General features: G+C 45.0%; 1 protein-coding gene across 1 annotated transcript in view; it reads left to right on the top strand.

Annotated features, from left to right (window-relative positions):
* LOC134407604 (disintegrin and metalloproteinase domain-containing protein 2-like) overlaps positions 1-12267 on the top strand; it is a 72428-nt gene that overhangs the window by 19138 nt on the left and 41023 nt on the right. Inside the window, exons 6-9 of the mRNA XM_063139472.1 lie at positions 745-823; positions 2954-3030; positions 6007-6184; positions 7917-7973. Coding sequence (XP_062995542.1) covers positions 745-823; positions 2954-3030; positions 6007-6184; positions 7917-7973 — 391 coding nt within the window. The remainder of the gene's footprint in view (positions 1-744; positions 824-2953; positions 3031-6006; positions 6185-7916; positions 7974-12267) is intronic.

Below are 12267 nucleotides of genomic sequence, written 5' to 3'. Positions count from 1 at the left end.
GCAGGCATTTGAAACGGTCACGCTCTGCAGGGTTGTTGGGTGGACTCCAGGCTCCTTTTTGTCTCCCCAGCTGGGTGTAGAGGCCCAGGGTGGGTCGAGGTGAGAGGGAGGAGAGGCAGCAGAGCTCCAGATTCCAGTTTTTCACCTGGGCAATCTGAGGCCCAGACTACACCATGTGTTTTCCTCCTCCTCCTCCTCCTCCTCCTCCTCCTCCTCCTCCTCCTCCTCCTCCTCCTCCTCCTCCTCCTCCTCCTCCTCCGCCTCTTCCTCTTCCTCTTCTTCTTCTTCTTCTTCTTCTTCTTCTTCTTCTTCTTCTTCTTCTTCTTTGTATACTGCCCCATAGCCGAAGCTCTCTGGGCGGTTTACATAAGATTAAAACACTTAAAAACAATAAACAACATTTAAAACTACAAAAACATACAACATACACAGTTAACATGCATTGAAAACAACTATAAACAGCTTTAAAAATGCATCTAGGATCATTAAAGCTCATCACATATTGCTAAATGCCTGGGAAAAGAGAAAGGTTTTAAGCTGGCGCCAAAAAGATAGCAATGTTGGCGCCAGGCGGGCCTTGTTGGGGAGATCATTCCATAATTGGGAGGGCCACCACAGAAAAGGCCCTCTCCCGGGACCAGAGCACATCCACCCCGAGTTGTTTTCCTGCCAAAATCCAGTCTCTCGGGTGGTATTTCCTTCTCTTCCTCACCCTGCATCCCCTTTGTGTGTGTGTTTTTGTAGATCCATTTTGACCAATGATTTCAGAATTTATACATACACCCAATCGGGGAATATGATGTCTATTATCCCTTCTGTTCAGGTAAGATTTCTCAGATGAAGGAAGCAAGATTCTTTTCATTTGATTGTGATTTGACTACATTAGAGCTATAAACCATTTTTTTTTAAAAAAAGTTGATGAATCATATGAGTTTTAATCATTTGGTTGATCAGCTTAAATGTTTGCATTAATGAGCATATTGATGGGGACAGAAAATAAGGACAGAAAAAAAGGGAGAAACAGGTTCTCGGGATGCAAAAAAGTTGCCATTGATTATCATAGGAGATGATCACCTTGCTAGGAGTATTCCCGCAGATATCCCTTATCAACCCCCTGAGGAAGGCCTTTGAAAGAACACAGGCCCAAACGAGTCGGGCTTAGAAATAAAGAATTTTTTGTATCCTGAGAACCTATTTCTCCCTTTTTTTCTGTCCTGACTTGGATGCTCTCCCCTTTTGGGGCATTTTTAGGGCATGTCTAGACCAGGGGAGGGAAGGGGGAGGATCTCGTGATATTCTGCTCGATATTACCTTGGGAGGTTGTGGTGTCTCCCACCACAGAGGCCTTCAAGAGGCAACTGGACAGCCATCTGTCAGGTATGCTTTAAAGTGGATTCCTGCATTGAGCAGGGGGTTGGACTCGATGGCCTTGTAGGCCCCTTCCAACTCTACTATTCTATGATTCTATGTGAGCGCGACATCCTGGGAGTTAGGTGGGATGTTGCGCCCGCCATTTTCTTTTTTCTTTACAGGAGATGAGTGCACGTGCGCTCCAATAAAAAAGTAAGTTGTTGGTTTTTTTTTAAAAAAAAACAATCCCCCCATTCCCGATGGGCATGGAGCTCCTGAAAAGCCCCGTGCCCTTTGCCCGGTTCCTTCCCCCTTGCGTTTACTCACGAGGAGGCGGACAAAGGTGGGACGGACACCCACACACCTCCTGCAGTCTTGGGAGGATCCTGAGACCGCGGGAAGAATCCGGCTACAAGTGGTCCCAGTTATCCCAGGGAAATGGAGTGTGGACGCACAGGAATGTTCCCGGGATGATCCCCAGGAAAAAACACTGGTCTAGACATGCTCTTGAGCACACGTTGGTTGATATACACATTTTCTTTCACAGAGCAGACCACGTCTGTACAGCTTCTCCCCACAACCCCCATCCTTGGGTTGGCCCGCAGGGTAGCCATATTAGACAGAAACTGACTTTCAGCATCATGCGCATGAGCTGGGAATCCTGGCTGCCACTTCTCTGCTCCAATGTGGCCAGGTTGGGCCGTTGGCATTGGAGAAACAATGGGGAGACCTGCTTAACCTCCCCCCACCCCACTTTTCACTTGCAAGCGTCCGTCAAGTCGGCGTGGGCCAGAACTCACTTTTGTCAAGTGAAGGGTTGGATGTTGGAGGGAAAGATGGCATCACGGGAAAAGTAGCAATGAAATTGCTTTGCAATGTGAGATCAAAAGATGAACAAACATCCAGAAAGCAATTGACTTAACAAGATTTAATCAGTAGGGGTCAACAGGCCAATAGCCCAGTTCTAGATGTCCAGAGATAGCAAATCTCCAGGAGTCTCCTGGATACCCACACACAAACAGCCATACAGTAAAGCCAAACCCTCTACCTTTTCCTTCCACTCCGTCCATGGACTGGCGCACAAAATTATACCTCCATATCCATACGCACGTTACGTATGTGAACCCAACAAAGGACTAAGGACTGAGTTAAGCTGATTCATTGAAAGGGTTTTGATGGGACGACCTGATCTTGTGAATGTTGAAAGGGTAACTCAGCTTGACACTTATAGGGAAACCTTTGAAAGGAGGCCTGCAGATAGGTTAATATATGTGATCTAAAATGCGGGAATGGTTTTGCGCTACATGGCAAATCCACAAGTTGCTCCCCACATGATTCTGGTCATTTTTGCTGCTGAGTCACCAGCAATAAATCAACATGGATGTGACGATGCAATCAAAAATTGCTGAAAGCCTGTGCAGTTGCTTCAAATATTGGTCACTAGGGTGGGCTGCATTCTCGAGTGGCTACCATGGGTCTTTCAATGTTTGAACAGGGCCCAAGGCACAAGGGGATGGATGGATGCCATACAGCGGTGTGTGTGACTTGCAGGTGTGTGTTTGTGTTCTATGATGCCTGCTAATACAGAAACTATTCTTTCTAGCGGGATTGCTACTATCAAGGCTACATAGAAACTTACACAAATTCACTTGTGATGCTGAGCACCTGCTCTGGTCTCAGGTGAGTCCTCCTTGTAACTTTTGAACAGAACCCTTTGTACCTCAGAATGCCTTCTGACCACATCAGAGCTTGGGTGAAGGAAAAATCATGGATCTGCTGAAGTTGGGCAAAATACATATGATGATGGTGGTGATGGTGGTGACTGTATTATGGTATGGCATGACAAGACCTTACACATGGTGCCGCCTCCCTCTCCCCTCAATCCCTCCCCCAGATCAGTCGTTCCTGTGACCTTCTTGCCTGCAAAACCCTCAGCCCCAGCTGAAATGAAGACCAACTATGTTTTATTGCATCATAGTTTGCACTGAGGTGGTCAACCCGTAGCTGCGTTGTACTACTTTAGACTTGTGGTGTGGCACATGAGGTTGAGAATAACATTGAGTTCGATTCCATTCTATTCCTGTGCGTAGAAAATTAGCACATCAGGGAGTAGGCTAGCTTACTGACATCTTTCTATGTGCAGGAATTATTATTATTATTATTATTATTATTATTATTATTATTATTATTATTATTATTATTATTTGCTCATGGTTATCCCTTTTTACCCTTACTTTTTTCTTTCCCTTCTGATATTTCCTTCTCAACATGCCTACCCTGCAGCTGAAGTAGGATGATAATTCCTGGGAGGGGAGAGGCCTTGTCTTGCCTATGCCTTGCTTTTCAGAAAACGAGTTCCATCCCTTACGGCTGATGCACATTTGGCTAGTAGCTGATGTGCATTTGTGCATTAAGCTTCAAGCCGGACCTCATGTCCTCTTCGCCATCCTCTCTCGAGTAGCCCAAAGTCCCTTCTGCAACGCCGCTGTGCTGCAGGCCCTTTCCTCTCTGAATCCTTCCACTGCTCCTTTTCGCCCTTGAGGAGCTAGTGCTGCCCCCAAAATGCTGCTGCCCTGCTGCAACCTCTTTTGCATGCTGCAAAAGCGGAGTGGCATTTTATTCTCTATTCCCAGGAGGGGGTTCTGTGGTGGTCAGCTTGGTAAGTACCAGTGGTAGCAGCTGTGTCTTTTCTAAGGTGTATGAGTTTCTTTCTTTAACTAAAGGCTTCATCCCACGTACCCGGTTCCCTCGAATTATCCCCTACAGCGTAAAGCTGTTGTTGTTGTTGTTTGTTGATAAATCACACTCCAGGCGGCAGCGCTCCTAAGATCCTTTGCATACCAGGAGAAGGGTTTAAGGGGGGAAATGTAAAAAATCATAAAAAATCAATGCATGACCCAATCCGATTCAAATTTGGTATGCTGAAAGCTCTCCTTAATATCTATTACTGTGCCAGTTTTGATGTCTTTATCTTTAAAACTTACGCAGATGTAAGCATTTGTTTAATTTGTCCTTTAAACATATCAAATCCTACTCCTGCGACCCCAGTGGCCGCTTGGAAAACAACAAATGATTCGCTCCTAAACAGGTAGCAAAATAGGTCGATCCTTTTGGCTTTATAGCACAATTAAAGCAAGATGCTTGGGAGTACTTTGCACTCAAAGCAGATTATAAGATGGAAAACTTCAGAGTCCTTTGCATGCAATTCGCAGTGATTGCACAGTATAACGCTGGTGTGATGCAGCTTTAATTGTCCCTCCACCCCACATGTGCTGCTTGCTGGTCACCGTGCTCTTCTGCAGTGCCTGTGCGTGGATGATGCTTTGCCAGGATCTTGCATCATTCCAGGAGCATTGTTGGAAAAAGCTCCCTCCCTGCCCCCCCCCATTTTTTCAGAGAAAAAAGCTGACCTGAAAATTTCAGCTCAGCCGTAGTTTGATCGATGTCAGCTCAAGAGCAGGGAATTCTTGCATGTGGTGCCACAGCTATAGAACACCCTTCCTTAGGTGCCCTCGAAGGATTCTTTTCTTTCAGATTGTAAGAGATTAGTAAGAACTCATTTATTCTGCCAATTTTTTAAGGAGCCGTTCATCTGTTTTATGATGGGTTCATGATTGTTGTCTTGTACTCGCCTAATTTTACGTTTTCCATGAGTATGTACTAATTTTACACGAGTACATGCTCATATACTCATTCAATTTTACATTTTTAAAAACCATTTTCATAAGTTATGCGCTCCCCACTTCTCCAAGCAGTGTGAGGACTAGGGGAACCAATGTCAATAGGTAATAATAAGCAAAATGTGTAGTTAAATATTGAAGATTGATGTTATTGTTATGTAAGTATTGTTCATATGTGTAGTTATGAAAAAAAATAATGAAAAAATTAATAAAAATCAGGATTTACTCTGGATGAGAGAGCACTGGAGACGTATAACAGCTTTTAAACATCTGTTTTGCTTACAAATATTCAAGCAGAGCCTATTGGAAGCAAGCATATGCCCAAAAGCAGGCAGCAAAACTGTTAATCCTGTTTTAGATTCCCCCAGAAATACTTTCTCAGTTCTGGAAAACAGCACCACTGTTGTCAGTAACTCCAGCGAAAATCCCTCAACTGTCTCTTATTTCTTTCTGACTTTCCCCAGAGTTGCTCCACACTGTTTCTTTGTCCTTCCCAGTACCTGAAGGGTGTCACCTTGCAAAGGCTAGGGAGAGATTTCAGGTCATTAGGAAAAATAAACAAAGCCATTCAGTGTTTTAATCTTTGTAAACCGCCCAGAGAGCTTGGCTTTGGGGCAGTGTATAAATGGGATAATATATATTGGGACAGAACAATTCATACTGACAAAACAATACCTTGCAACCAACCAGACATAACTGTCATAGACAAAAAACACACACCTTCTGAAATTCCCTCTTCATCACAACAGTCCAACACAACAGGAAGGTGCTATGATGCGGGGGGGAGGCTGATTAAAGCATAGCTTGGCCCTAAGAGTGACTGTTCACATTCTGAAACTGGGGTGCTGAAGTGCTACGTGTCAGGCTAGACAGGGAATTTAACTATGGACCATCTCGGAGATCATGGTTTACCCCATCGGTCTCCCTTTTTGTTTTTGTTTTTTGGCTTCTTCCCCGCTGCCCGCCTGCCCACCAGCGGGCTGTTGCTCTTTGAGAACATCACCTATGGAATCGAGCCGGTGGAATCGGCCTCTGGATTTCAACATCTCATTTATCAGACCGAATACAACGACGAGGACTTCAATGTTTCTAAAGAGAATTATTCCATCGACTGGACCACAGAAATCAGTCAAAGGGCAAGCCCAGAAGTACCGGTGAGTTCTAATTTTAAAAAAAACAAACGGAGAATGAGTGTGTGTACAGAGGAAAAAATGAATAGCAACCTAGTATTTCACAGATGCACACTTCCTGGACCAGTAGGGAGTTCCTTGGGCTGGTCGTTTCAAGGATATTTTTCGGGTGTACAATGAGGAAAAAACCAGCCTAAAATCTTAGGGGGCAATCCTGTGGGTCATGTCCTGGGTACTCATAAGCCCCAGGACTTGGAGACTTACAAGTATCATGTGCAGAGAGGGAGGTGCCTCTGCATTGTAGCTAGATGGGCGATTTTGCCCATCTAGCAAAGGCTTTGGGGAGTGGGAGGGAAGGAGGCTGCGGCGGCTGTAGGAAAGAGCGTAGGACTGCCATCTTGGTCTCCCCTCCCCCTGGGAATGTCCCATTTTCCCTGTCTCCACGCTCCGTTTTATGAGCACGGTTCTCTCTGTGCCAGCTACGACGAGGTGGGGGCAGGAGTGCCGATTCCATGTTCCTAACTAGGACCCTTGTCTCTGAGATCGGAGCCAGCAAACTGAAAAATCCTACGTCCCCCAGGCGCTGTGTAGGAGTCATACGATTGCTGTCTTAAGGTGCTTTTGTAATGCTAATTTAGTAACCCATATGCAGGTGAAACCGAGGCAGGCTGGCAGACAACTAGGCAAGGAGTTCTCGTCTGAAAGTAGCACCAGCCCTCCAAAAGAGACTGCAGCCCCCACAAGCTTGCTTCTTTCCAGATGCAAAAGCTTGTGTTTCCCCCCTCTGGAACTCAGGGCAACCCAAGTGTCTCTCCCCCCTGCCCCCCCCCCCCGTACCTTCCGCCTGCTCCCTCTCAGGGCAAAGACTGAACCCTGAGTTTTCCAGAGTTCACACTGGCAGGTGCGATCTGCAATGCTGGCTCTTAAGCAAACATCTTCAGATGTCCAGCAGTATAAATCTAGGGTGACCATATGAAAAGGAGGACAGGGCTCCTGTATCTTTTAACAGAGAAAAGAGATTTTCAGGAGGTGTCATTTGTATGCATACAGCATCTGGTGAAATTCCCTCTTTATCACAGTAATTAAAGCTGCAGGTGCCTTCCTCTCTTTTGTCTCTGGTCAAGAGGGCAAGGCTCCTGCAGCTTTAATTATGATGAAGACAACATTTCATCAGGTGCTGCATGCATCAAATGACACTTGTTGAAATTCCCTTTTCTATACAACTTTAAAGATACAGGAGCCCTGTCCTCCTTTCCATATGGTCACCCTAATAAAACTCAGTCCTCTTCAGTTTTCGTGGCACAACAGTATATCCCGTAACACGAGGAGATGCAGGTGTAGCCAGATTCTGTGCTTGTTTATTCTGAAGTATAAACATCGTTGTTTGATGAGGTCCAGGTCAGCGTGCACTGGATCGCAGCCTTTTCCAGCCCAGCAACCTCTTTGGGCTGGACCTACTGGGGATTGAATCTGGGACCTTCTGCGTTCAAAGCTGGTGCTCTCCCATGGAGCTACAGGGTCTCCCTGCTTCCCTAGTCAGTGATCTTCACCCCATCACCTCTCCAGGCATTGGTGCAGACCCAGTGAGGCCCACAATGAGGGAGGGCAGTGAGCTCCCCAGATCCAGCCCTTCCTCAGCATCTGTCTACAATTATAGTTCCACCTGTGACCTTTTCATGACGTTAATAATGAGCACAGGTACCGCAAGAGTGCAATAATATGCCCTTGAACTTTGTTCCCTCCTTGAATTGAACAGATTAACTTCAGCACCGTGAGATACGTGGAGATGCATGTGATCGTGGCCAAGACTCTGGTAGGTCTGTTTTAATGGCCCTCTGTGGGTCAAAAGCACTTCAACAATTAGGCTTGCCCTGGGAGACAGGGGTGTTCAAGTGGCCTCTGTGCATGATTTTGGGGCTTCAGAAGCGTGGTCCGCCTTAGCATTCATTCATGCACTCCGGCTACTGCCACCTTTAACATAATGCAACATTATGACTGGGTTCAGACGACACGATAACCCATGGTGGTTTAAATAGTCAACGGTTGGTTATTTAACCCACCATGGGCTGTCGTGTTATGGTGAGGGAGTTTTTTTTAACCAACGGGTGGTTATTTGGCCAAAATAACCAACGCAAATTACCAACGTTGTGCAGAATTGGCTGCTTGAACCACCGTTGGTTATGGTGCGTGGAAGGCACCGTTATTTCGTCAGCCGCAGAGTTGCGAGGCAAGAGCAGTCGAAACGGCAGCTGCCGCTCTTCTTCAGCTGGCAGGATAGCTTTTCAGCAGCAATAGCTGATGGGATACTTGCAGGAGGACGGGTGGGGGGGGGTTGAGAGGGTGGGGATGAGTGAGTCAACTCAGTGTGGACCAATAGTCAACGCTAATCCTAATCCACACCACAGTTGATTATTATCATGTTGTGTGGGGAATACCCTCTAGATAAACAAGTTGTCAGGGTCCGGGGCGTGGGCAGCAAGGCCTCAGCACAGGAACGCCGGGGCCAGGATGGATAGTGGGGGAACCGGCAACAGAGTCCAGGCAAGGCCAGAGGCAAAGGGCAAGGTCCAGAAGCAACAAGGTTCAAGCAGGGCCAGAGGTGTGGTCAGGCGAAGCAGAAGGTCTGGAGTCGCAGGAAGTCAGGAACAGGTTACAGCAGGCACAGAAGATCATGTTGCTGTGGCAAAGGCTGTAATGGAAATGCCCTTCTTATATAGCCCTTTCCTGGCTGATCCCAGCTGGTTTGCATCAGCCCATCTAGGAGTGCTGGCTGATATGGGCCTGGGTCCTGCACATTGGCGTGCAGACAACAGGTTCATCTGCTGCTAAGCCCCGCCCACTCTTCAAACATGTTTGGGCAACCCTCTCTTCCAGGGCCATCAACTGAGGAGGAATGAGGTAACCGCTGAATCTCAAGCCCGGGGGGGGGGGAGACTTCCCATTGCAGTGTGTGTGTGTGTGTGTGTGTGTGTGTGTGTGTGTATAAAATGTGGGCCAAAGGTGGCTGCGCAAATATCCTCTTATCCCCAATCAGTGATCAGAGTTAACAGCAAAAGAAGCTTGCTTGCACACGGATGGAAACCCCCAAGGGCTGCCTGTGGGCTGGAGGTTCTCCATTCAGTTTCTATGGGGACAGGCCCTGGCATTGTCTAATCCAGTGTGGCATAGTGGTTTGAGTGTTGGACTGGGGCTTGCCAGATCCAGGTTCTAGTCCCCACTTGGCCATTGAAACCCACCGGGTGACTTCGGGCCAGTCACAGTCTCTCAGCCTAACCCACCTAGTTGCAGGAAAACAAGCTCAGGGCTCCCACTGATTCTGCATTATTATTATTATTATTATTATTATTATTATTATTATTATTTATTTATTTATTTATTTATTTATATAGCACCATCAATGTACATGGTGCTGTACAGAGTAAAACAGTAAATAGCAAGACCCTGCCGCATAGGCTTACAATCTAATAAAATCATAGTAAAACAATAAGGAGGGGAAGAGAATGCAAACAGGTACAGGGTAGGGTAAGCAGGCACAGGGTAGGGAAAAACTAACAGTAGAAAGTAACAGTAGAAGTCTGCACAACATCAAGTTTTAAAAGCTTTAGGAAAAAGAAAAGTTTTTAGTTGAGCTTTAAAAGCTGTGGTTGAACTTGTAGTTCTCAAATGTTCTGGAGTTGTATAATTATTTCATTATATATTACAATGTAATAATAATAGAAATAAAGTGCACAATAAATGTAATGTGCATGAATCATCCCAAAACCATCCACTCAACCCCCACCCCCACCCCCCTCCGTGGAAAAATTGTCTTCCACAAAACCTGTCCCTGGTGCCAAAAAGTTTGGGGACTATCAGTTTTGTAAATTCCCCCCTCAACAATTTAAAAATCCAAATCCCTGACTTGATTTCCTCCCTTCCATTCCTTGCATCTGAGTTCTGGACTTCATTACATTTATTTCCCACATAGAAATAAAATAGAAGAAACTATAAATAAATAAATAAATAAATTCATACCCCTTTCATAAAATGACAAAGATAGTTCAGCACACTGAAGCAGTGATACAAATCACAGAACTGCTTTAAATTTTCCTTAGGTTTTCCAACAAATTTACTGATTTTGGGGGGGGGGGATTTAACTATTATTTATTTTTTATTTATTTATTACATTTTTATACCGCCCAATAGCCGAAGCTCTTGTGCCAATAGGCATGGTGGGTAGGGTGACCATATGAAAAGGAGGACAAGGTTCCTGTATCTTTAACAGTTGCATAGAAAAGGGAATTTCAGCAGGTGTCATTTGTATAAATGGAGAACCTGGTGGAATTCCTTTTTCATCACAACAGTTAAAGTGCAGGAGCTATACTAGAGTGACCAGATTTAAAAGAGGGCAGGGCACCTGCAGCTTTAACTGTTGTGATGAAGAGGAAATTTCACCAGGTTCCCCGTATATACAAATGACACCTGCTGAAATTCCCTTTTCAATACAACTGTTAAATTTGCAGGAGCCTTGTCCTCCTTTTCATATGGTCAGCCTAATGGTGGGGTGTGGGATGGAGAAGGGTTTTTCACTTCTCCTGTAATTGTTAGTTATTTCATATCATCCACCTGCAGTTTCTCTAGACTGAAAGCCCAAAGTAAAATTGTTAAAAGTCACAAAGACATTTCCATTAAGGTATTTACCACTGATGGTAAATTTGACCAGCAAAATATCTCAACCTATGCCAATATGAGCGAGATTTCCCAAAATCTTTGCTGGGTGGGATCAGGAATTTTGAGTCATGAAGGAAATTCTTTCCCAACATAGATATAGATAGTTGTTTTTAGTCATCCTCTGTGGTATGTGGTTTGGCTCGCTTGCTTGAGTAGTGCAAAGGAAGAAGTGGAACTCTAGTTGGTGCTAGAAAACAGTAATTCATTTTTAAATAATGCATTTTGACCCATAGACCTTCCTCTCCAATTTGTTTGATATAATTGGGATATTGTATATTTTGAAACAATTGCTGATAACTGTTCATCCTTCTTAAAAAAATTGTTTAAAAAAATTAACAGGGTTGCCATTACTATTTATCATCATCTCTCTTTTCTTACGAGTGGTGGTCTTTCTAGATGAACATGATGGGCTTTACCAACTCATGCTATCTTTTACTGATTCAGACATTTCCTGACTATTGAACATGTTTTAAGTGTGACAGCTTTCCTGATATCGGTGTGGATGTATTTTAAGAACATAAGCGCCATGCTGGATCAGACCAAGGGTCCATCTAGTCCAGCACTCTGTTCACACAATGGCCAACCAGCCATCGGCCAGGGATGAACAAGCAGGACATGGTGCAACAGCACCCTCCCGCCCATGTTCCCCAGCAACTGGTGCACGCAGGCTTATTGCCTCAAATACTGGAGATAGCACACAACCATCAGGGCTAGTAGCCATTGATAGCCTTTGATAGCCTTTAGTTCTTTAACTTCCATAGCCAGTAGTGTTAATTTCAGATACATTGAATGTCTCCCGTTCTTTATTTCAGTGATTTTAACATTAAGATGTTATGTAGAACAGGTTTGTCTTAATTATGTGCTGTGAATCCTTTTTTAAAAAATCCCTGGCCGAACCACCTAATGAAATGTGCTGCGCACGCCTATGGTCCTGCAACTACTCTGCAACTGGCAAGGTGCACTGTGGCCACCAGATGGTGCTGCAGGACAGATCCTGACACAAGTGCCGAGTTGATTATTATCCCACCATTGACTATCATGTCGTCTGAAAACAGCCAATAAAATTCACTCTGACCGTATCTGGGAGGTTGGGGGTTGGGGGTCTCTTCCATACCTGGGAGCAATGATGGGCAATCTTTCTAAGGGACTGCAACCACCAGTGTTTTCACATGTAGAGTGTGGGCTAGTAAGATGCTGCTGCACATATCTGGAGAAGCCTTTCCTCCAAGGGCTGTTTCACATCTTACATAGGGGCAAACCCAGGTTTGCTTCCATGCATGCACTAGGCAGGGTGTTGCAGCCAATTGGGGTCCTGTTATTTTATTTTTAAAGTGCCTTTATTTATAGACACTTTAACTCCTAAACTGCTTTTGAATAGTTGCTTTTGTTTACTTATT

The sequence above is a fragment of the Elgaria multicarinata genome, chromosome 12 (assembly GCF_023053635.1).
Source record: "Elgaria multicarinata webbii isolate HBS135686 ecotype San Diego chromosome 12, rElgMul1.1.pri, whole genome shotgun sequence".
Taxonomy (NCBI): Eukaryota; Metazoa; Chordata; class Lepidosauria; order Squamata; family Anguidae; genus Elgaria; species Elgaria multicarinata.
The sequence above is the reverse complement of the archived record's forward strand: the minus strand, read 5'-3'. Positions and strand labels throughout refer to the sequence as shown.